The sequence below is a fragment of the Eschrichtius robustus genome, chromosome 3 (genome assembly GCF_028021215.1).
Source record: "Eschrichtius robustus isolate mEscRob2 chromosome 3, mEscRob2.pri, whole genome shotgun sequence".
Taxonomy (NCBI): domain Eukaryota; kingdom Metazoa; phylum Chordata; class Mammalia; order Artiodactyla; family Eschrichtiidae; genus Eschrichtius; species Eschrichtius robustus.
This window is the reverse complement of record NC_090826.1, coordinates 166,323,851-166,346,243: the sequence shown is the minus strand read 5'-3', so window position 1 is coordinate 166,346,243 and position 22,393 is coordinate 166,323,851. Positions and strand designations below refer to the sequence as shown.

Here is a 22,393-nt window from a genome sequence, read left to right as displayed (position 1 = left end):
TTCTTTTTTTGCTCACGGGCATTTGGTAAATAAACAAACTAAATGCTTATAAAATGTGGGATAGAGGCAGCATCCCTGAAAAGACAAATGAATGTATAGGATGGCAGTTAGTGCTGTTCAAAATAACAGACCAAAATAATCTGGGTAAACCTTAAGAGTTGAGACAATAAATTCTACGACAGAGAAAGCATATAGTTACTTGCTTTCCAAAGTGGCTGAATTGAGAACATGAAAGAAGGGTGGGTCCCAGGCTTCAATATGTCAAAGATATTCCACATTTAAAAGCAGTGTATAAAGAGAATTGAGAATCATTGAAGTAAAGGAATCTAATAGAACAAAGTAAAACCTCAAAACAACTATCAGAAATAATTAGGAGACATAGAATTTGAAGTACAGAAGACAGGGGTTAAGAGAGCAATGTCCAGATCTTGTAAAATCACAAAGGAGTGGGCAAGAACAAGAACCAGGAGACTGACCCTGTAGGTCCTCCCCCTTCCTTAAGGCTTAAAGGGGTATTTTAGGACAAATAAAATGTTATCTGCAAACTGGGTGGTAAGTTTTTTGAAACTGCTAACTTTGAACAGTTACACAAGCTGGAATCATAAACTGCTGGAAGAATATAGTGAGGGGCTGCATGAGGGGTCATCAGAGCTCTGAGGATACAGGAGGTGGGCCTTTGGACTCTGTCAGGCTAACTGTGTCTCTCTTGCTCCAGAATCACTTTCACAATGATACTGAACTGCACCTACTAGAGTTGTGACTCAACCTTTAAGCAAATTCAGTAAGTCAACATGAAAAATATACACACAGCAATAACAAGCCCTTAAGAACTAAGATTTTTTTTTTTAATAAATGTTTTAAATCCAGACTATAACACCGTTCCTTTGTAAGCACAAATTTGTTGTCACATTCCTTCCTGTAATCCTCGCTAAATCCTGTTTTAAAAGGGAGTGGGTTAAGCATCTTCTTATTTACTTATAGAACCAGGTCCTTCTCTACTTACAAATAATCCATACTTAGATTGCATCCCCCCTCCCCTGTCACTGTGACAGCAAAGTTCAGGCATGGGGAGTGGGGGGATAACTGTAGAGGATGCTATCCTCTCCCAACTATCCCTTCAGCCTGCTACTTCTTGGAATTTTGGACCATGGAACACTTTGGGGCACATATCAAGCCTGCCATCCTCTCCACCCTTTGTGCAAAGTTGGGCTGCTCCCCAGGGCTTAGGGTGGCACCCATCCCTGGAAGTCTGATATGAGAAGCCCAATACATACAGGAGAGGCCAAAACGAAATAGGGTCCAAGATCAGAACTGTCCCAGAGGAGACTCCTGGATGACAGATCTAACGACTACAGTTGGGCACTAAATATAATCTCTGTGTTTCCCAGAAATTAAAGGAAGACAAGTTTGATTATATCAATATATTTATTGTGTGGATTAATGTATCAAGTAATGTTTTCCTAGTGAAAATGAAAAGAAACATACAGAGGCCCTTAAATACTGAATAACACTTCTGACTATGACACCGCAGAAGATATCCAAATCTAGTTCAATATGGAAACCCCTCATACTGATCCTCCAAATGCAATTAATCCAACAGAAAAGAACCCACCTTCGCCTTTTTCAAAACCATCCTCCCCATCCTTCTAGGCAATGAGAGCTGTGGACGTGTAACATTTCCAAGTGATTAGCTGTTAGTGGCAATAACGGAAGCCTTACCCTGCTGGGCTGGAGTCTCGGCCGGCTGAGAGGCTGCCTGCGAGCCTGGCTCAGAAGCAGAGGAGTCTCCCAGCACAGGGGTTAGAGGAGTCTCCACAGAGGCAGGGGCAGCTGCAGAGGGAGAAGGGAGAACACTAGGCTTGGATGAGGGAGTTGAGGCAACAGGGGTGCTTGGAGGAGGAGAGGCTTGAGATCCACAGTGTGAGAGTGGTGCGAGGGAAGGCGGTGGCAGCGCCGCTGGCCCTGAGGTAGGCGGTGGAGACACTGGACACGTGACAGAGTCGAGCAGCCCGCTGGGGGCCGCTGGTGATGGAGGCCTCTGGGGCACAGGAGAAGAAACGCAACCGGGGAGGACGGGCCTTGGACCAGTAGCTCTGCCTGGGGGGCTGCTAATCATTACTGGAGGAGACGGAGGGAGGGGCGAGAAACTGGAAGTAGACCAGGCACAGGGCTTCGTAGCTGGAGGCTGAGGAGAGGGTGTGTTCACAGGAGAAGAAGGTCGAGAGTTTTTGTTCAGAGGACGAGGAACTGTAGCATAATGGGGAAGAACAGGGTGGAAGGCTGAACCTAGAGATGTTGCAAAACGTGTCGCGGAGTGTCGAAGAGGTGGTGTAGGGGGTGTGGAAGTGGGTGGCAAAGCGGTCACTACAGCGTAATCAGGAGTGGCCTCTGACACTGGAGCTGAGATGACTTTAGCATATGATGGAGGAGGTGCTGAAGGAGGCTGGTAACTGGCACACTCAGGAAGTGGAGCATGATACAGGGAGCTGTCGGAGGATGGAGCTGGACAGAGGTGGAAAGCAGCGGCGAAAGACAGGATAAAAAAGGAGAGAGAAAAAGGGAGCTAGTAAAGCCACAAAACCAGCATTCAGACAAAATGTACAAATGTAGACTACAGTTAGTACCAGAGAATAAGCACATGGGCAAATAACTAATTTCACCCCAAAATGTCTTAACTTATACATACATTTTGAGACCCAAAAGAGGACAAGTTTTCTTTTACTCTAACAAGTTGACTGATAAATTAAACTGATTAGCTTATTCTTTACAAGAAAAAGATCGTAGTCTTAATTTTCATTATTTCGTCCACTAAAAGGACATTAACATTACATGAATAAGACCACAAAGAAGAGTAAGCTTAGTTGTTTTTTTTTTTTAAAATAATAAAGAGAGAAACTAGCAAAAAGTTATCATAAAGGGCTAGAAACCCCCAAATTCAATGTTTATTTGTGGAAAAGTTTTGTTTTGTTGGCTATAACCCCAGAAAACAATTAGGCAATCAAAAGCAAATGAATGAACTCAAACAACAAACCAATCAACTAGTATTTAATCAACCCATGTTGAAACTTTAGATATAGGCCATATGGAATAAAATAATAATTCTTAAATCCTATAATAAATGTTAATTTTAATGAATGTCAAAATACCTCAAATTTTTAGTCATATCTTAACCCTTATGTCTTTCAATAAAATTCCATCAGATTTAGTAATTTCTACTAATTTTTCACAATACTTGCATATATTTAAATTACTAGTCAGCTCTAGAGAGGATACTTTTTAACCTACTGTTTTTAATTCCTCCTTCAAAAACTTTAGAATACAATCAAACAAATTTCTGGAATGCTCCGGTATTCAAGACAATTTAAGCACTCTCAGAAGGGAAATATATTCCAAATTCATCTAGTATAAAAATTTCCCATAAAAACACACTTACACTTTATAGCCAATTTATAGGGAGTTAGAAGAATTAGAATACCAGAATAAAAATTTCCTGGAGCTTTTCTTTTAAGTCTCCAAGCAATAAAAGAGAGAAATACAAAGAAAATGTTAAAGTAGCAATAGCCACATATTTGTTCTAATTTCAAATCGCATTGCTTAATCCCAAGCACCTCAAATGTGAAATAGTCCTTCTCATACACGAATACACAAAATGCCATCGCCATCCAAGCTCAGACATCAGGAACACGGAACAATCTGTAAACTTCTTACCGGCATTTGACATTCTTCGCTCTCGCTCCCATTCCAGCTGCTCCCTTTCTAGCTGCTCTTGCCGCTCTCTTTCTTGCCTCTCCCGGTCCAGTCTCTCCAGCCTCTCCCGCTCTTGTCTCTCCCGCTCCAGACGATCCTGACGTTCCCTTTCTTGTCTCTCTCTCTCCAGCTGCTCCTGTTCTAGTCGCTCCCTCTCCAGCCTTTCCCTTTCTAACCTCTCCCTCTCCAATCTCTCCCTTTCCATTCTTTCTCTCTCCAGCCTTTCCCGCTCCAGCTCCTTTTGTCGTTGCTGTTCTTGTAGTTGCCTGAAATGAAGAAATTAAAAATATGCAACTGTGGCTACTCACCATTAAAAACCCATTCTTTTCACAATGAACCTATGAGAACCTTATTTCTGATTTAAATACAAAGCAGTGTAGACCAGGCAATCAACATCTCTCTCTCCACATGAAGAAAGACTATGTTAGATAGAGATGGCTTATGTTTCATACGAATGAAAATAATTTCTCTTATTAGGATCATTTTGGGCTGCTTCAGCACATTACACTAATGTCTCATTTTATTCTGTACTTTTCATGAATAAAGTGTTGCAAATAAATGAATAACTGAACATACCACTTTAATGACCAAGACATTATTTCAATCATTTAATGGAAATATCTCTAAATTGTAATTACCTCCCTAAAACAACATCAAATTTTTACTGTATAAATTATATTTTATCATTTTAGAAAATACAATGGCTAGTCACAGCACTAGCTCAATAAATGGTGAATGGAAAAAAAAAAAACAGACTTAAGAAATAAACTTTAAATCATATTAAGTCTCATATCCAGAGGTCAGTAAAATTAACATTTTGGCATTCATACTTCCAAACTTTTCCTCATGTGAAAATATGCATATAAACCTTAAAAACCAAATAAATTAGAATATGTCCCTACCACTCTGAAATCTGTTTTCTCCTCTCCCACTTAATATATTGTAAAAGGTATTCTAAGGCACTAAGTACAGTTTTGTACCTTTACTTTTCATGACTGAGTAGTATTCCATTGTTTAGGTCCATAGTTTAAGCAGTCTCCTATGGTACTATATAAGTTTGCCTAATACTATTACTGATACTACAATAAACATTTATCTTCATGTATCTTTGAACTGTTTTCTACCTGCTTCTTAAGGATCATCACCAGAGGCACAGATTTGCTAAATGAAAAGATACAAATATCAAGATTTTTGACACACGGTTCCAAATTGTCTTCAGGAACATAAGTCCAACAGTATACGAGAATGCCCACTTTCCTTTCCCCTCACTAACACTGAACACCATCACTGCTTTTAATCTTTGCTAATATGACTGATATCATATAACAATTTTCATTTATTTGATTACTTCTGAGGTTAAGTACTTTGCAATCTGTTTACTGATTTTTGTGTTAGTATTAACTGCGCATGTTCTTTGACCAGTTTTCTCTTGGGATAGTTAATATTCCATATTCACTTGAAAGAGTTCTTTTCTATATTAAAGATAATAACCCTTTGTCACACATGTTAGTCATATGCATTAACTTTTATTACGGTTTTTTTATGTCTTTGATTTTTAAAGTTTTGTTTTGTAATATGGCTTTTAATTTTACATAGAAAATCTAGTAATATTATTCCTTTATGTGATCTGCTTTTGATATCCTTCTTAGGCAGTCCTGTCCCACAGCAAGTTTATATAATTACTAACACTTTCTTTTCATACTTTTATTTTTTACAATAAAATCCTTGGTTCATATGAAACTCATCTTGGGCTTGACATGTGAAGTAGTGACCTACATCACAGCACCTTTTATCGAATAGGTTATAGACCTAATTTAAGATGCCACCTTTACATTTGTTGACTGTTACTGAAGTTCCAGAATGTTTTGGAGCATATATCTATTTGTCTGGCGTGGCACCAGTATCTTGATGCTTTGATATCTGATGTATACTTTACTATTTAGTAGGGTGCAGCCATCCTTATTAACTCTTCTTTTTGAGTTTTTCTAGGTGATTCTCAGATATATAACTCTTTCTAGGTAAATTTTAGTATCACTTTGTTAAATTTACCCTTTCTGCCAAGACCCATGCTCTCAATTCTATTAACGTTTCATTAAATTTGAAGATCAGCTCGAAAAACATTCACATATTTTTATCTTCTTATCTAAGAAAGTATAGAATGTCTCAGTATTTACTCAATTAAAAATCTTCTTCAACTCTAGGACTTCAAATGATGACTACAAAAATCTCTTTGTGATTATATTATAAACCTGCAGAAGCCTCCTGGATGTGGCTCTATAACAGTTTGCTTTTTACCTTTCATATATAAGGTAACAGAGCATGAAAATGTCTCCAAGTATCCACCTGGACTTGAACAATTATCTTGCTATAAAAATTAACTCGCCCTAAGATTTAAAAAAAGGTACATTCATCTTACGCATAAAGTATTTCACAGCATTGTGGGGAAGATTAAATGAGATAATACCGCGACAGCTCTTTACTAAGTACCTGAAGCATAAGAACTCAATAAACGTGAGCTATAGTAATACTTATTTGGAGGTTTCAAACTGAGACTTTCCCTGGACTGGCTAATAAACTGGCTGGATTCTGACTGGAGGCTGAGCTTCATGACAGAACGCGCGTGCTGCCCTTTGCTCCTCCCAACACTATCAATAAGCCAGGAAGACCTTTCCAGAAATCCCTCCCCTTCATGGTTCCTGAACTGACTATAAAACAAAGGAAAAGCCCAATCCCACTCCTGGGACAACAACACAAAGCTTCTCTCTGGACAGATCATCGTACTTCATCAGTGCAAGAGGAAAACAGAAGACACCTATGGTAGTGCTGATTATGGGCTGGCCACAAAGTTCGCTCGGGTTTTTCTGTAAGATGTTACTGAAAAACCCGAACGAACTTTTTGGCCAACCCAACAGTTGCTGAAAATACTGACAACTAAATAATAAAATCTGATTTTTACGGTACAGTACTGACTTCATTATACCATTTGATAAATTAGGGGCCAAAGTTTCTGAGGGATAACAATATCACTGTAGGGATGAGGGCAAGAAATTAGGTATATTCAGAAGAATATTTTTAATAATAAACTAGATGAAGTTATTATTATTGAATAACCTGCATCTAATGAATAAACTCAGCTAGGGCTTATATTACATTTGAAATATACAACATGCATCAAAAAATAAGAGCACACGAAATGTAATAATACTCTAAGCAATCTCTTGGGTCCAGAAGACAAAAGATATACCCATATTATTCTAATTAGAATATATTTGAAAGCAGAAGCTAAGGGAAAGTATTTAACTTTTAATGTAGCTGCACCAAGATCTATGATTAAAAAATCCAATTTATTAGGTCCTGTTACATTCCTGTGCCACCTCTTTCATTTTATTTTATCGAAATAATACAAGCACATAGTTTTTAAGTTTATAAGAAAAAAATAGCAGCTCATTGTTCCAACCCTCCCACCCCAGTTTCCAATATATCAGAGATAATTACTATCAGTTCTTTTGGCTGTTTCTTTAGATATGTCAATTCTTTTGATTATTTTAACTTTATACATGTCTACTGACTTTTAAGATATCTCTTGTAACTCCCTCACCACACACAGGCTTTTCCCAATATAGTCATGGGAGAATATTGATTTCTGGTTAAATCAATATTCAGAGTTTACATGATGAATATGATAATGTAAACACTGTTCACAGCTGAACCACACTGTACTCTAAGACTACATCTCATTTCTTATCCAGGTTCTTAGTTTTTTTACCCCCAAGTTAATGGCTGCTTCTCTAGACCATATAATGCTTTTAACACAAAAAGTAAGCTTAAAGCACAAGTAGAAGGCCAGGTACAAGTAAAGTGAATCTGAAAGAATTATTAAATAATGGCATTTACAACTAGGGTGTCCTGACTTAAAAAGACTGCTCCACACGTCATAATATTCTGGGTTTTCAGTCTATAAATAAAAGAGTATCTACTGATGTAGGGAAAGAGCACAGTGCCAGAGAGATCTCCCAAGTTCACTGATAGATGATTGAAGTAGGCAGTTCACACAGCTGCAGGAGAGTCTGATGACTGTGTACTTTCTTGATTTGAAAGTAAGAAAGATGCAAGAAAGGAAACTGTTCAAAGTCTCTAATTTTTAGCCTGTTTACTGAAAAGAAGCACATCTAAACATATTTCCCAAAGTTGTGTGTCAAACAGAACATCTCAGGCTTACAAATCTTTAGTGGAATGAATAATTCCACCTAAATTGGATGGTATATATAAATCTTCTGACTTTCATGTTTTGACTTCTAAAGCAAGACATCTGTATATCTTTTTAGGGGGACAGTTTCCAAATGTATAAATTCTGCTTTTCTTAGAACACCACTGCCAACTCACATACTGGAAATGCACATGACTATTCTTCCTAGAGTTCTGTCTACAAATGACTGTTTTCATCTGAAGATTTTTTCGAAGTACAAGGGCCCTGGGGGCTTTCCTCGTGGCGCAGTGGTTGAGAATCTGCCTGCCAATGCAGGGGACTCGGGTTCGAGCCCTGGTCTGGGAAGATTCCACATGCCGTGGAGCAACTAGGCACGTGAGCCACAACTGCTGAGCCTGCGCGTCTGGAGCCTGTGCTCCGCAACAAGAGAGGCCGCGACAGTGAGAGGCCCGCGCACCGCGATGAAGAGTGGCCCCCGCTTGCCGCAACTGGAGAAAGCCCTCGCACAGAAACGAAGACCCAACACAGCCAAAAGTAAATATATAAGTAAATAAAATAATAATTTAAAAAAAGTACAAGGGCCCTAATTCTGAATTATGGAAAAATTCTGGAACACTAATTTTTCTTTTAAGTTAGGATATACATTTTACAATAATTTGAAACCTTCTGAGAAAATATATTTTTTCAGAAAAAAATGTAGTGCAAATGACTAATATCATAGTCACCAAGAGCATTTTAAAAATATCAGGAAAAATTCTTCCCACCACCAAAATACCTATTGAATTTCTCACCCAAAAGAGCTATCCCCCAAATGCAAAGAGATGCACGAAGCACCAGCCAACGAGATTAATAGCTTTTTTATATATTTGAACACATATTTAGTTTATCTTAACTCAAAGACTTACTTTTCTTAAAGCAAGCAAAATCTATATACAAAAATTTGAAACACATTTCATTCAGCCTTAGGTATGACAAAAAAATAGTGTTAGCTAAATGAAGAGTGATTTACATTTAACATAATGAAGTAGGAGGGGAGATTAGGAAAAATGTTCCAGGCTGATAACATTTAGTAACACTAATGCTACTGACATCTGTAAGAAAATAAAACTGCATAAATAAAATGTGGGCATTTCACTTCTCTATTAGAAAAAAAAACGAAAAATGGATAAAACTAAACAAGATAATTACGTTTTAATATTACAAAGCTCCTGAGACAAGAGACAATACTTACAAGAGAAGGCGGTCAACTCTCGGTCCATCCTGCCTCTGAAGGCTAATCGGAGGGCTGTACATTCTCATTGTTCCAACTCCCTGCTTCTGTGCTGGGATTATTATTCCCCTTTTATAACTTTCAGGTAATAGTGGTGATTTGCAAACTATTTATAGATATTAACTACATTAAGTTCCGTGTTGAGACTGACACAGGACTGACTCATGTCTCTTAGAATATGTTTTTTCATCACAGTCAGCCAAGGAAGCCGAATTAATAATATGAGTAAGAACCAAAAACTGATATTAACAAATGCTACACAACATATGAATAGAAAACTAAACTACGCTATCATCGTGTTAGTATAGTAAAAGTATTGGACTAATAAGATTTAACATCTAAGGTAAACATTTGTTTTATCAACTCAATTTTATCCTCATTAAAATGTAAAAATTAAACTTGTAAAATACATACATAGTTTCAAAGGTCAAAGAGTGTTACAAAGTTTATAACAAAACACTAATCCTCTTCTCAACCCTTACCACTTCCGATTTCTCTCCCCAGAAGCAACTACTTTCAACACTTTGATACTTATCTCACGTTTCTAACTACATACATTAATCTGTTTAGAACTAATACTTCTTAGTCTTTCAGATTTAGAAGTTATCTACTGACTTCACACTACACAAATGATTTAATTCCTACACCCTCTAACCCCCTAAAATCTTTCCTTCTTCATTCTCCCAATAAAATCATGACAGTACCTTGGATACATCAGCACCCATCTAACTTACTCGTGGCTGACAATATTTACTTTCCAGAACAATCCCTTTCTTAACCCTGGTGTTACAAATGGCTACCTCCTACACTTGATTCTTTTTCTCTGTACAGACCCTTAACTCTCCATCAGAACTGTAAACCCTCTCAATAGGGTCAAGTATATCAGGTGATCTATTTCTTGTTTGCTTATTGTTTTTCTTTCCCCCCAGAAACTTTTGGTCCATCCTGCCTCTGAAGGTTAACTGTAGGGCTATACGCTTTCAATGCTCCAACTCCCCGCTTCGGTGCTGGGATTATTATTCCCCCTTTATAACTTTCAGACCTGCTGGGTCCCTAGGTTTTGCTTTTGCCTTAGTCAAGCTGGGAATTCCCTTATCTCTTTCCTACACTGGATTTCTTGTTTCCTGGCTCCTCCCATGGTATCATCATTCTTGGTTTACTCTCTCATTTTAATAGAATACATCTTCCAGTAGCTTCCTAGGAAACTGTGCAGAGGAGGAAATTTTAGATTGGAAGTAACTTCTCAGGAATTTGAAGCTCCCCCCACTTTTAAAATCTTCTAATATTCTAAAATTCCAGTGGATATGCCTTGGTGGTAGATCTTTTTATGTTTTCCTACTTATTGGGCTGGACACTTGGTGAATCTTTTCAAACTGGACCAGGGGACCTGGCAAACTACAGTCCATGGCCCAAATCTGGCCACACCCATCATTTCCGCATTGTCTATGGCAAAGCTACAAAGGAAGAGCTGAACAAATGCCACAGAGACCTCGTGGCCCACAAAGTCTAAGACCTTTACCATCCGGCCCTTTTCAGAAAAAGTCGGCACCTCTGACCACAAGCAAGTCACTGAGTTCCAGGAAATTTTCTTATATTATTTATTTGCAGATTCCATTTCCTCACATTTTTGTTTTGTCCCCCTAAAATTCCTAATATTTAGATGTCAGACCTCCTAATCTGATCTTCTTTTATTTTTTTTCTCATATACTATCTCTATCTTTTACAGCTATTTTCAGGGCAATTTCCTCAACCTTATTTCTCAAACCTCCTAGTATTAAAATTAATGCTTTTAAAAAAAATTCTAAGTATATTTTCTTACACTCTGATTCTTTTTAAATAACTACAAACATTTGCTTTATGAATAAAATATATTCTTAGTTCTCTGAAGCTATTATAGTATTTTTTAGGTTCTCTTCTGTTCCCTGTTATTACATGTTTCCTCCAATTTCAATTTTTTGTTTGTTTTGATGTCTTCATGTTATAAAAGTTGTCCTTAAAGTTATGATGATCCCTGGCTGTCCATTCATGTTGATAAGTGGTACTAAAGCTGATCAGGAGCCCTTAAATAAATGAGCTTCAATGGGAGGGACCTTGGGTGTCAATATCTTTGTCTTTTCTCTTGGCCAAGCCAAGTTTCCGGAGGAGGACTCTTCAAGTTCCTTACCTGAGTTCTACAGGTCTGGCTGCCAATGACTGGGAGCTGAGCAAAGGAAAGAGACCAAGTTGGCTGACTTTCACTCATCTCTCTTCAGTATGGCCTCTCACCCACACCTTCACAGCTGTGCCTCCTATACCTCAGGCTTTACCAGGAGTCAGCAAACCTGCTGAAAAGGGCCAGAGAGTATCTCTGTCCATATTTTTTCCTTTTTTTAAAAAAAACAACTCTGCAAAAATGTACAAGCCCTCCTTAGCTCTCAGCTATGCAAAAACAGGCTACAGGGCTGGACTTGGCCAGAGAGCTATAGTTTGCCAACTCCTAGCCTACACTGCTATGCTGTCCAAAATGGTAGCTATTAGCTGTATGTTGCAATTGAGCACTTCAAACGCTCCTAGTTTGAATTGGGATATGCTTTTAATATAAAAACACATACCAGATTTTGGGACACATACCAGATTTTTCATACCTAGTATGAAAAAAAAGAGTGTAAAACATCTCTAAAATTTTGTATCAATTACCTATTGAAATAATATTTTAGATGTATAGAGTTAAATATACTAATAAAATTAATCTCACTTGTTTCTTTAAAATTTTCAAAAATGTGGTCACTAGAAGACTTTAAAATGACATGTAGTTTGCATTACATTTCCATTGAACAGCACTGGTCTAGAGCATCTCTAGAAGATAATAAATCTCTAGTCTCCTGTTTGGGTGTTGTGGGGAAAATCTGGGTAGCTAAACCCTCCTTATAAAGACTTACCTAACCCTCCTACGTGTAAGCATTATGAAACGGCTTGCCACTGAGAGGCACCACAGCAACTCAACCCTTCTCTTCTCTGTCCTGGCTTAGTTTAGCTATTGCTGGTCTACTAAGCTAGTTACCACCTGTATTAGTTTTTGTGGTTGCCATAATAAAGACCCATACACTAGGTGGCTTAAAACAACGGAAATTTATTCTCTCAGTATGGGAGGTGACAAATCTGAAATCAAGGTGTTGGCAGTGCTGGTTCCTTCTAAGGGCTCTAAGGAAGAATCTGTTCCATGCCTTGCTCTTCCTTCTCAGGAAGGCTGGTAATTCTTGGTATTCCTTGGCTTGTAGAAGCATCACTATAATTTCTGCTTCCATCTTTACATGGTGTTCTCTCTGTGTCTCTGTGTCTTCACATGGCCATCTTGCTTCTGTAACTTTCTCCTCTTCTTATACGGACATCAGTCGTGTTGGATAAAGGGGTCCATCTCACTCCAGTATGACCTCATCTTAACTAACAACTCTATTTCCAAAAGGTTACATTTTGAGGTAGTGGAGATTAGAATATATCTTTCTTTTCTTTTCTTTTTTTTTTCCTTTGGTTGTGCCATGCGGCATGCGGGATCTTAGTTCTCCGACCAGGGATCAAACCCATGCCCCCTGAATTGGGAGTGCGGAGTCTTAACCACTGGACCACCAGGGAAGCCCCAGGACGTATCTTTCTTGGGAGACACTATTCAATCCCTAACACCACTCATCAACAAAATTTTAGAAACCAGAAAGTAGACGGCCATTTCTTGTCTTCACATTGTACAACTGCTGTCCCGAAAGTGCAACTGATGTTCCTCAAAGTGCAATGGACAGTCCCAAACAAAACCAGATTCAAAATATGTTGTTAAACTTTTCTTTAAGCAATTCATTTCCTTTTTGTAACAGTCAGAAGCCAAGAAAAATAACTTGAAGAATAAGAATTTTTAGCTATTGATTAAAATAATCCATTTATAATTTATGGTTCTGAGCAAAAACCCTATCAAGTTTGTTATGCACACCACACATACACATGCACACATACACCCAAGGAGCACACTACTCACATCATTTTCCTCCTACCCCATCCATTATTATTAGCTCACCAAATACGAATCATTTACCAGTCTTCAAAAATCAATTACTGATACCCACTAACAGTAGTAACCCACTAAGAGTAGTAACAGAAATGTAACGTTTATTATAATATGAACTTGATACTGAAAATATAACTACTAAAATTGCAGGTGAATGTTATGATGCAAATTAATATTCTCTTCTACTACATTTTCCAGTAACGGCATAGAAAGATACAGTTAAATAGCCAAAGTAACAGGATAAAGTTACTCAACTTATGAATAAAAGTTGTCCCAAGGGTATTTTATCATGCCTCTGAAAATAAAATCAAGCACAAGAAAATTTATTTTTATATTAATAACTACCCAAAATAAATTTTGAAAATATAATTTCTGTTGGGAACCAAACGTCTCACTAGAGTGTGCTGTACATCCCTCTGCCACTGTGTTTTTTAATCTACAAAACGAGATCCAGCCATGCACAGCTGCTGGCTGAGATGAAGTGAAGACCAGCACTAACTGTCTATATAAAATTCAGCAGATATTTTTGGGTTTTGTAGTACCTTTTCCCAAGTATATTTCAACCATAAGCAAAAACAGATTGTTTGGCATGTAGGTCAAAAGAAAATGGCATATACTTTTCTTATAACTTGAAAATACTGAAGTTTTACAAAGCAAGATGCCTTTTTATTATATGACAAACAGGGAAAGAATATTAAAAAGCAATGTCTTAGCATGGCATAAAGGCCCTTTACGTACCAGTTTAATAGCACCATCAGTCCTGGAGCGGGGAAAGCGGGGCAGTACTCACGTCACACAGGTGGTGTGCACTCCCTTGGCTCTTACACATAGACTCTTTCCGCCTAGAATGCTTTTCCATTCTATGACTGAAAACTCCTAGTTCACTTCCCCTTCAAGGCACAGCTCAAAGAGCATCTCCTCAGGAATGGCTCCCACCGTCTCCCAAACAGCACAGACAGAAAAGCCCAGGCAGCATGAAAAGAGTGCGTATTATCTTATTTAATGGTCCCAACAACCTTATGAACTCATATTTTCTGCCTGTTATGCCCCAACACCTACATATAAATGAATTCAGTACCACTGAACTTCTTGGCTTTTTATTCAAAACTTTATTCAGGTCCCTACTCTCAAGTAGCCTGTAATGTTCACTGTGGAGGTAAGACTCATATGTAAAGTAAACAACAAACAATAAAAGAGCGTGTAGTTAAGTTACAGGAGTTCAGAAACGAAAACCATTAATATACCTGGAAAAGAGTCTACAGAAAAGGACAAGACAGAAAGGATGAGAAGGGCAGGACAGAGAGGTAAATGCTACAGAGAAGCACAGAGGGAGAAACCGAGTATGGTGTACAGACAGTCATAAGGGAGGAAAGAGATACATGGGGTGGGCTCTTAAGTGTCAGGCCAAAGAATTAAACTGGATGCGAGGAGAGCTGGCCACCCGTACTGCGAGCAGGGAAGTGAAATGAGCTCCTGGACTCTTCTTACTCAAGTTGGTACATGTGAGCAGTCAAACTGTCTTCCCCCACTCCAAGATTCTACTGCAATTCCAGAAAAATAACAAAAATGTGTAAAAATAAACCCATTACAAAGTAGAAAATTGAGCTGAGTGGTCTTTAGGAGACCAAATTTATCATCAAATTTCTGGAAGACAAAAAGGGTAGGGAGGAGTTATATGTCTAGAATTCTTTCCCAGTTCCGATGTACTAGTACATCCAACTACCTAGTAGTCAACATCTCTACTTGAATGTCCAATGAGCATTTCGGCTTAACATCTTCAAAATTCATCTGATCTCTCCCCACAAAACCTGCTACTCACAGTCTCAGTTAATGGTGATTCCATCCTTCCCATAGCTTACGTTAAAAACCACAACTCCTCCCCTTCTCTCACACCCCACATACAATCCACCAGGAAATGTAAGGATCTGCCTTCTCACCGCTTCCACTGCCTGGGGAAAGCCATCATTATTTCCTGCCTAGTTTACCGCAATAGCCTCTTAACTAGTTTTCTTGCTAGTCTGCTATCACAACCCTGTACCTGCTTTCATTTGTGTTTCGCTATAGTCTGGTCTCAACAAAGCAGGCAAACTAATTCTGTTAAAATGTTAAGCCAGATGATTCCTATCAAAATCATCCAAGGGGCCCTCATTTCTCTCAGAGTAAAAGCTAAATTCTTTATGATTGCCTGCAATGTCCTGCATGACACGACTCCCCCACTAGTCTCCTTTTCTGCTCCTGTTCTCTCCGCTCCAGCCTCCATGCCTCCTCGTTCCTCCCTGTACACGAGCACAATCCTGCCTTAAGGCTCTGCACAGACTGCTCCTTCTGCTGTAATGCACTTACCCAGACATCCACTCGGCTAACTCCTTCCTTCCATCTCCATAAGATCTACTCTGACCAACCTATTTAAACTTGTAACCATTTCCCCTTGGCCCTCTGTAACATATACTCCCTTCACTTGGCTCTATTTTTTTCCCATAGCACTTACCATCTTCTGCTACACTGTGTCATGTTCACTCTATTCTCTGATTAGGTTGAGGCTTTCTGTCCGCCACCCACCACCCTGGTATACTGTAAGCACTCAGAACAAAGCACTTAGCCTGGAACATAACTGGACTGAAGAGTGGAGGCATCCAAGGTCCCGAACACAGACTCAGAATGGCTGAAGCAGACGTGAGAAGAATCTGGGAAAGACCTAACTTGAGATCAGCAGGTAGAAAGAACGGGCATGGGCAGTACAACCATAATCAAGCTGATTGATAAACACACACACTGTCTGAAGAAAATGCACCAGTCATCCCTCTGCTCCCCAACCTGAGCTCAATGGATGGAATGGCATTTATCACAGAAGACTGTCCTCTAAACAAAGCGAACAAGCTGCCTCAGATGAGCTAGGGTGTCTGGTAGAACTAGAGGTAGCTCAGCTTTGTGGGGCTGAGGCCTGTCTGCTCCCCACTCTTGTACCCAAAGGAGAGCCTGTCAGTCTGTCTGCTTGGCCCCTTGCACAGACCCCCTTGGCAGCCCTCGGTCAGGGAAGAATGCTGTCCATAGACACCCAAACCTCACAGTGAAGAGGAAACCCAAGCCACGTACTGACGTCATTCAGACTAATTCTTTTTTTTTAGAAATAAAGAGACCACTAAGCATTACCAGATATTTGGGTAAAACCAATAAGGCAAACAATACTACTCTGTAGGAAGGAGATAATTCAAACAACGGAAGAGAAACAAGAGGGACTTAAGATACAATCATGAATTTAGAACAGGCTGTTTTGAAAAAGGAATAATCGCTCCCCCCGCCTCCGCCCCGCAAAAGGCTCTTGGAGAATAAAATTAAATGATAGGAGATCAGCTACTGTGCTGTCCATATGTGGCTCCCGAGCACTCACACTGTGGGCAGCCTGAACAGAAACGTGCTGTAAGCGTAAGAAATACAGACTGAACTTGGAGGACTCAGTATGACAAACAGAATGTAAAATATCTTAACTTCTATACTTATTTCTTTTTGAAATGATAATATTTCCGTTATAATGGGTTAAACATTTTATTTAACAAACATATTTTATGTGATTAAAATTAATTTCACCTGTTTCTTTTTACTTTTGCTAGTATGGCTACCAGAAAAATTTTAATTAAATATGTAGCTTATATTTCTACTAGGTAATGCTGGTCTAGAACGTATGGTTAAAAATATCATCAAGAATACAGAACACAGAAACAGAGGCAGAAAATGAGAAAAGATAAGCATCATAAGGAAATAACCCAGGAGGCCCAGCATTTGATCAGTAGGAGCTCCCCAGAAAGAGAACAGAAGAAACAGAGAGAAGGAAATGGCTAAAGAAATAAAATTTAAAAAAAAAAAAAAAAATCTAGGAGTTTTGGTAAGTCTTCAAATGGAAACAGTCCATTGAGTACTGAGCTTAATAAATGGGGGGGACCCCAAAACCAAAAACATATCACATCTTTGTGAAAACTCAGACTACCATGTTAATAAGAAGGTTTAAAAGGATTCTAGGAAGGGGGAAAACAGATCACCTACTAACATAAAGACAAAGATTTAATGGCAGTAATAGAAAGACTGCAAATGTATAAACCTTGAAAATAAAACATAAAAAAAAAATTAAAAAAATGATGTGTCTATCAAAACTAGGTGGTAGAATGGAAGAAAGGGGACAGGGAGATGTGCAGAACTACTGCATTCCTCTTACAGAGTGAAGAGTTAAGAGATACTAAGGTTAGAAGAACTAAAAATAATAACTACTCATAATTGGCAGGGGAAGTGAAGAATTCTTCAATTTTTCATAGTGCAGAGTCAATAGGTACTATCTGTAATGTGACTAATCAAGAAACAGAAATATAAACACATTATATATTACTATAGAAGAACTCATCGAAAGTACTAAAAGTAGAAATGGTTAAAAGTGATTAAGTCTCATGATTAACATGAGGGGACGGCACAAGTGTGCAGCAGATCACCCTCCCTCTTTTTAGACCCTCCTGCACTGTTTGTGCAAAAAAGTTTAAGAAAAAATAATCTGGCAGTAATAAAGTAGGAATAAGTGAAAGGGATCTAGCTTAAAGACCGAAAAACTAGGAAGTCAGAAAACTACAGCAGTATACAAGAGAATAAATACTGGAGAAAGCTATTAGTAATTAGAATGTCAGGACAGTAAATCCAAAAGGCTTTCAGAGAAAGAAATAACAAAATGTACTTGAATAGATATTGTGAATGAAGGTAATTATAGACTTTCTAAGCTGAAATTTTGGGAGAAATATTAGAGAGAAGAAGGAATGTACATTAAAAATGAAATCATAAGGGTTTAAACTGAGGCATCAGTAGGATACCCAAATGGATGAGCTCTAAAATAGGAATTCTCATTGAGGATCCACTGTTGGAATTAAGGGGGTCTGTGATCCTCTGGACCATGTAAGGGCACACATGCGTGCACATGTGTAAAATCACACGCACATATCTCAAGGGTTAGGTTGGGTGGGGTGGGGGGACTAGATGGAAGACGGCAGTAGTTCACTACTTCTACTAAATTCTCAAAAGGACCCAAGACACTACTCCATTTATCTGGAAATATGGGTCTGGCTCTCCATTGGATAATCAGGAGCTGTAGATTTTGAAGCCATTAGCACAGAAGTTAAAAGAAAACTATAAGATCCAACCAAATCATCAACTTTTCAAAGGTTACACTGTGTGCAGAAATAAAAAAGAGACAGCTAAGTGTAAAGCCTTATATGAGAAAAGGAAGAGGTACAGAAAAGGAGAAGAGTTAGCAAAAAAGATACTCTAAAGCATCAAAAGGAAGAGACAGAAGTGGAATATGTAGACCAAGAGAAGACATTTAAACTAGAATAAGTCAGTGATGTAAACAGCGCATCCAGTAGACTTGTGAACACAAAGCAGATTTCATGAGATTAAAATGGAAATAGGGTGGGACTCCCCTGGTGGCACAGTGGTTAAGAATCCCCCTGCCAATGCAGGGGACACGGGTTCGAGCCCTGGCCTGGGAAGATCCCACATGCTGCGAAGCACCTAAGCCCATGTGCCACAACTACTGAGCCTGCGCTCTAGAGCCCGCGAGCCACAACTGCTGAGCCCGCATGCCACAACTACTGAAGCCCGCGCGCCTAGAGCCCGTGCTCCGCAACAAGAGAAGCCACCGCAATGAGAAGCCCGCACACCGCAACGAAGAGGAGCCCCCATTCGACACAACTAGAGAAAGCCCGCACACAGCAACGAAGACCTAATGCAGCCAAAAAAACCCCACAAAACAACAACAACAAAAAAGAACATAAAAAAAGGAAATGGGGTGAAGCATAAAGAAAAGGAATGGAGATGAAATTAATAATGAGAGAGAAGGAAATTGGTTGGTGTCAAGTGGAAGAAGAAAGAAGAGTCTGTGCATGACTATGGACAGAAAATAATTTAAAATTCATACCAATTTTTCAGAAATTCGGATTCCACTCTTCAAAATGACTGAGTTAAAGTCTTCAACTAAACAAATAAGTAATATACACATCTTCAATTTTCAAACCCTTAAGTATCTACTTACATACAAAGAGAAAAACCTCAAGTCCAGATGAACACTTTGAAATGAGAAAGAACGTACATGAGGGCATGGCGTTCTCCTAACAATTACTAAAAATTCACTCAATACTCGTTTTCAGCTCAAACTGCATGCTGCAAGTTCTTGACAACCCTCTGTGAAGCAGATGACCCACCTGTGACCCTTGACAAGGCAGCAGTACCAGCAGAAGACTTCTGTTTGTATTCTGTGCTGTCCTGGACTCCAGCAAGTGTGTCTGGGATTACTTGCTTGCCTACTCTGTATTACCAGAGATGATCTATTATGTTCAGGATTTTCTCCTGGTTCTTCCTAGTCTTCTACAAATGTGTTACTCTCAATAAAACTATGATCATTTTTTATTAATTACTTTTCCGTTTGGTGTGTGAGAGACAGCATACAATTTCTAACTCTTGGAATTATTCTAGTATGTTTAAAACTTTCAATATGGAACTGAAATAAATGATTATATTCCTTAAACTTCCCTTATTTCTACAGAAACTTAATTTTATTTATATCTGTTACAGCATCACTCTAAAGAGCAGAAAAAGAGTTTCACCAAATTTGGAGGCTAGTTCCAGAGTGATCTAACTAAATATATAGACTGTGGCAAAAACGAAATTCATTTTAAGAGATCCTGGAGGGCCTTCCTCAAGAGCTAAGTAGTTACACAGCAAAGCAACCAACACAGAACCATAGCAAGAGATTCCTTTGACCATCTGTCAGGGAAACATGACACATATATTAAGACAACATAAAGAATATAAAGAACATTTCAAATATGAGGTCCAAATCAAAAGTGACAAGAAAAATTGCTGGCTTGCCATGGAGCAAATGCCTCTCAATTGGAAAATTCCATCTATAAGATGGTTATCAATTCCCCAGCACAAAACAGGGTGCCCTACTAGTAACAAAAAGCAGTATCAACATCTCTAAAAAGTTTTAATTTGTTTAAAATGGGGCACCTGGCTTGATTAGCTCAATTTTAGTTACTGAATGTGACTGAATTTTACAAAACTATTTTGTTAAAAAGTAGCCTCTAATTTAGAGACTCTGGGTTAATTCAGAAAAAACTACCCCTAAATGAGGCTGTATTATAATTTCAAATGTATTTCTAAACTGCATTGAGATAATGAAGATGTTATTGATTTCATTCAATCACAGTTTAATCATAAACAGAATGATTCTGTATTCCATTACTATTCCTGTTCAATATTCAATGCCTTATACAAACAGCCAACACTATTTCAACTTTCCAGTCATGTGACAGGCATAATGATCACAGATTAATTTAACTGCTATAAAAATAAGACTGCTTGAAGTATAAAGACATTTTGTATGCTGTTAAGAGTATTTAAAATATTTTAAATTCACAAGTATGATTTTTACCAAAAAAGCATATATGAAATTTTATAACATCTTTTGTCCAGCCTATTAAGAATCTGCTTGATTATTAACAGTGATTCTAAAACTTAATGTAACAATAAAAGTTCAGACTTCCAAATGGCTGATGAGACATAATCTACTTTCAATATCATATGTTCACAGATTGGTCTTCCGTAGTAGAAAGGAAAGGTGCAAATAACTTGTGAATTTACCTTCTTTGAATTTCCAATTCTTCTTGTGATGGGCCATTCTGAACTTGGGCAGGTAGTTGTGAATTTTGTCTAGGCAATGTCGGCCCTAAAAAGGGAGGGAAACATTATAGATGAACATTATCTTTATATTGCACTGGATAGAGGAGATAAAATCATGAGAATAACATAAAACCATCACATATTTACAAATGTATCTTCTTTTTGTTTAGCAAAATAAAATATAAGCTTCATATAACACACAGCAAATGAAAGACTGCAACATAATACTGTCATTATCTCCAGAAGGCTTACTTGAAACAAATGGAAAACATCAACAATAAAGGAAAAATAAACATTTATATATGAAGAGCTTGAGTAAAACAAGTGTTCAATGAGCATCTGAATAGGCACCTAAGCTTGACGTTTCTAAGACAATGAGACATTCTCTTTGGGGTACTTATTCATGAAGTGGAGAGGGAGAACTTAAATGAAAAATCAGAATTCAAAAAACTCACCTAAATAGAACACTGGAAATGAAAAACAGGAGAGAGAGAGCATGAGAACCTTATTACTAGACTGATGCATGCTAATGCATTTATCAAATTTGCCCACTTTAAGTTGCCATTCTTATTTAATGGCCTGGCATTTCCAGCACTGGTGAAAACAAACATTTGCTAAACTTCCATATATAATTAACCTACTTCTCTGAATTTTTAATGTAACACAGGTAATCATAATAACTTTTCATTTGGGGTAAAAACAAAACAAAACAAAAAAAACCTGCGTTCAAACCAACATGGTTCTGTCATGAGAAACTAATGACCATTCATTCCCACATCGTATAAAATGCAGACCCATTTTTAGCATCTCATAAAGAAGGCCACTAAATAATGGGACATTTTAATGTCACTGGATATAAAAATTGTGTGTCATAAAATGAGATAAATAAAATACTGGACCTAATATACAATGCCTATGGTTACAACAGAACAATCTTGAAACCTAACCCAGTAAACAAGAGAATAAAGAAACAGTAGTTATCTTCCACTCTTGGAGAGAAATATATGAGTAATGATATGCTGCACATATTTGTGAATTCTAGTGTGCCAGCAAAGGCCCCTAGCAGACAGTTTGAAAGTGTTTTGTAGACCACTAGTATAAAAAACAATTAATAAATAAATACTTCTATGTGCTAAAGCAAACTCTTGTAATCTACGAGTTAAAAGCACAAAGTATTTCATACTAGTGGAGAAGATTTCACAAAGAGAAGGATAAGGTTCATTAGAATATAATACAGTACTTTTATATCCCAAGTGTAAAAAAACAAATAATTTGATCTGAACTTACCTACTAATTTTTCTCCTCATCTCTTTACACGTTTTTAGATTAATCATTTAATTTGTCCTCTAAAGACAAATTAGATGACAACTGCAGTGATATTTCATTAGATTTCCTAAAAGACTCTGCTATTTTAAGAGCCACATAGAGG

The 22,393-nt window shown here is 38.0% G+C and overlaps 1 protein-coding gene across 6 annotated transcripts in view; it reads right to left on the bottom strand.

The window, feature by feature from the left end:
* The window catches only part of ENAH (ENAH actin regulator), a 168,429-nt gene that overhangs the window by 23,089 nt on the left and 122,947 nt on the right, over positions 1 to 22,393 (bottom strand). For 2 of the 6 annotated variants that reach the window (XM_068541752.1, XM_068541754.1), the window contains 3 exons: positions 20,926 to 21,010; positions 3,709 to 4,013; positions 1,720 to 2,502 (listed from right to left, as the gene is read on the bottom strand). In XM_068541752.1, the coding sequence (XP_068397853.1) occupies positions 1,720 to 2,502; positions 3,709 to 4,013; positions 20,926 to 21,010 (1,173 nt within the window). The remainder of the gene's footprint in view (positions 1 to 1,719; positions 2,503 to 3,708; positions 4,014 to 20,925; positions 21,011 to 22,393) is intronic. The other 4 variants (XM_068541755.1, XM_068541756.1, XM_068541757.1 and 1 more) reach the window with 2 other exon arrangements.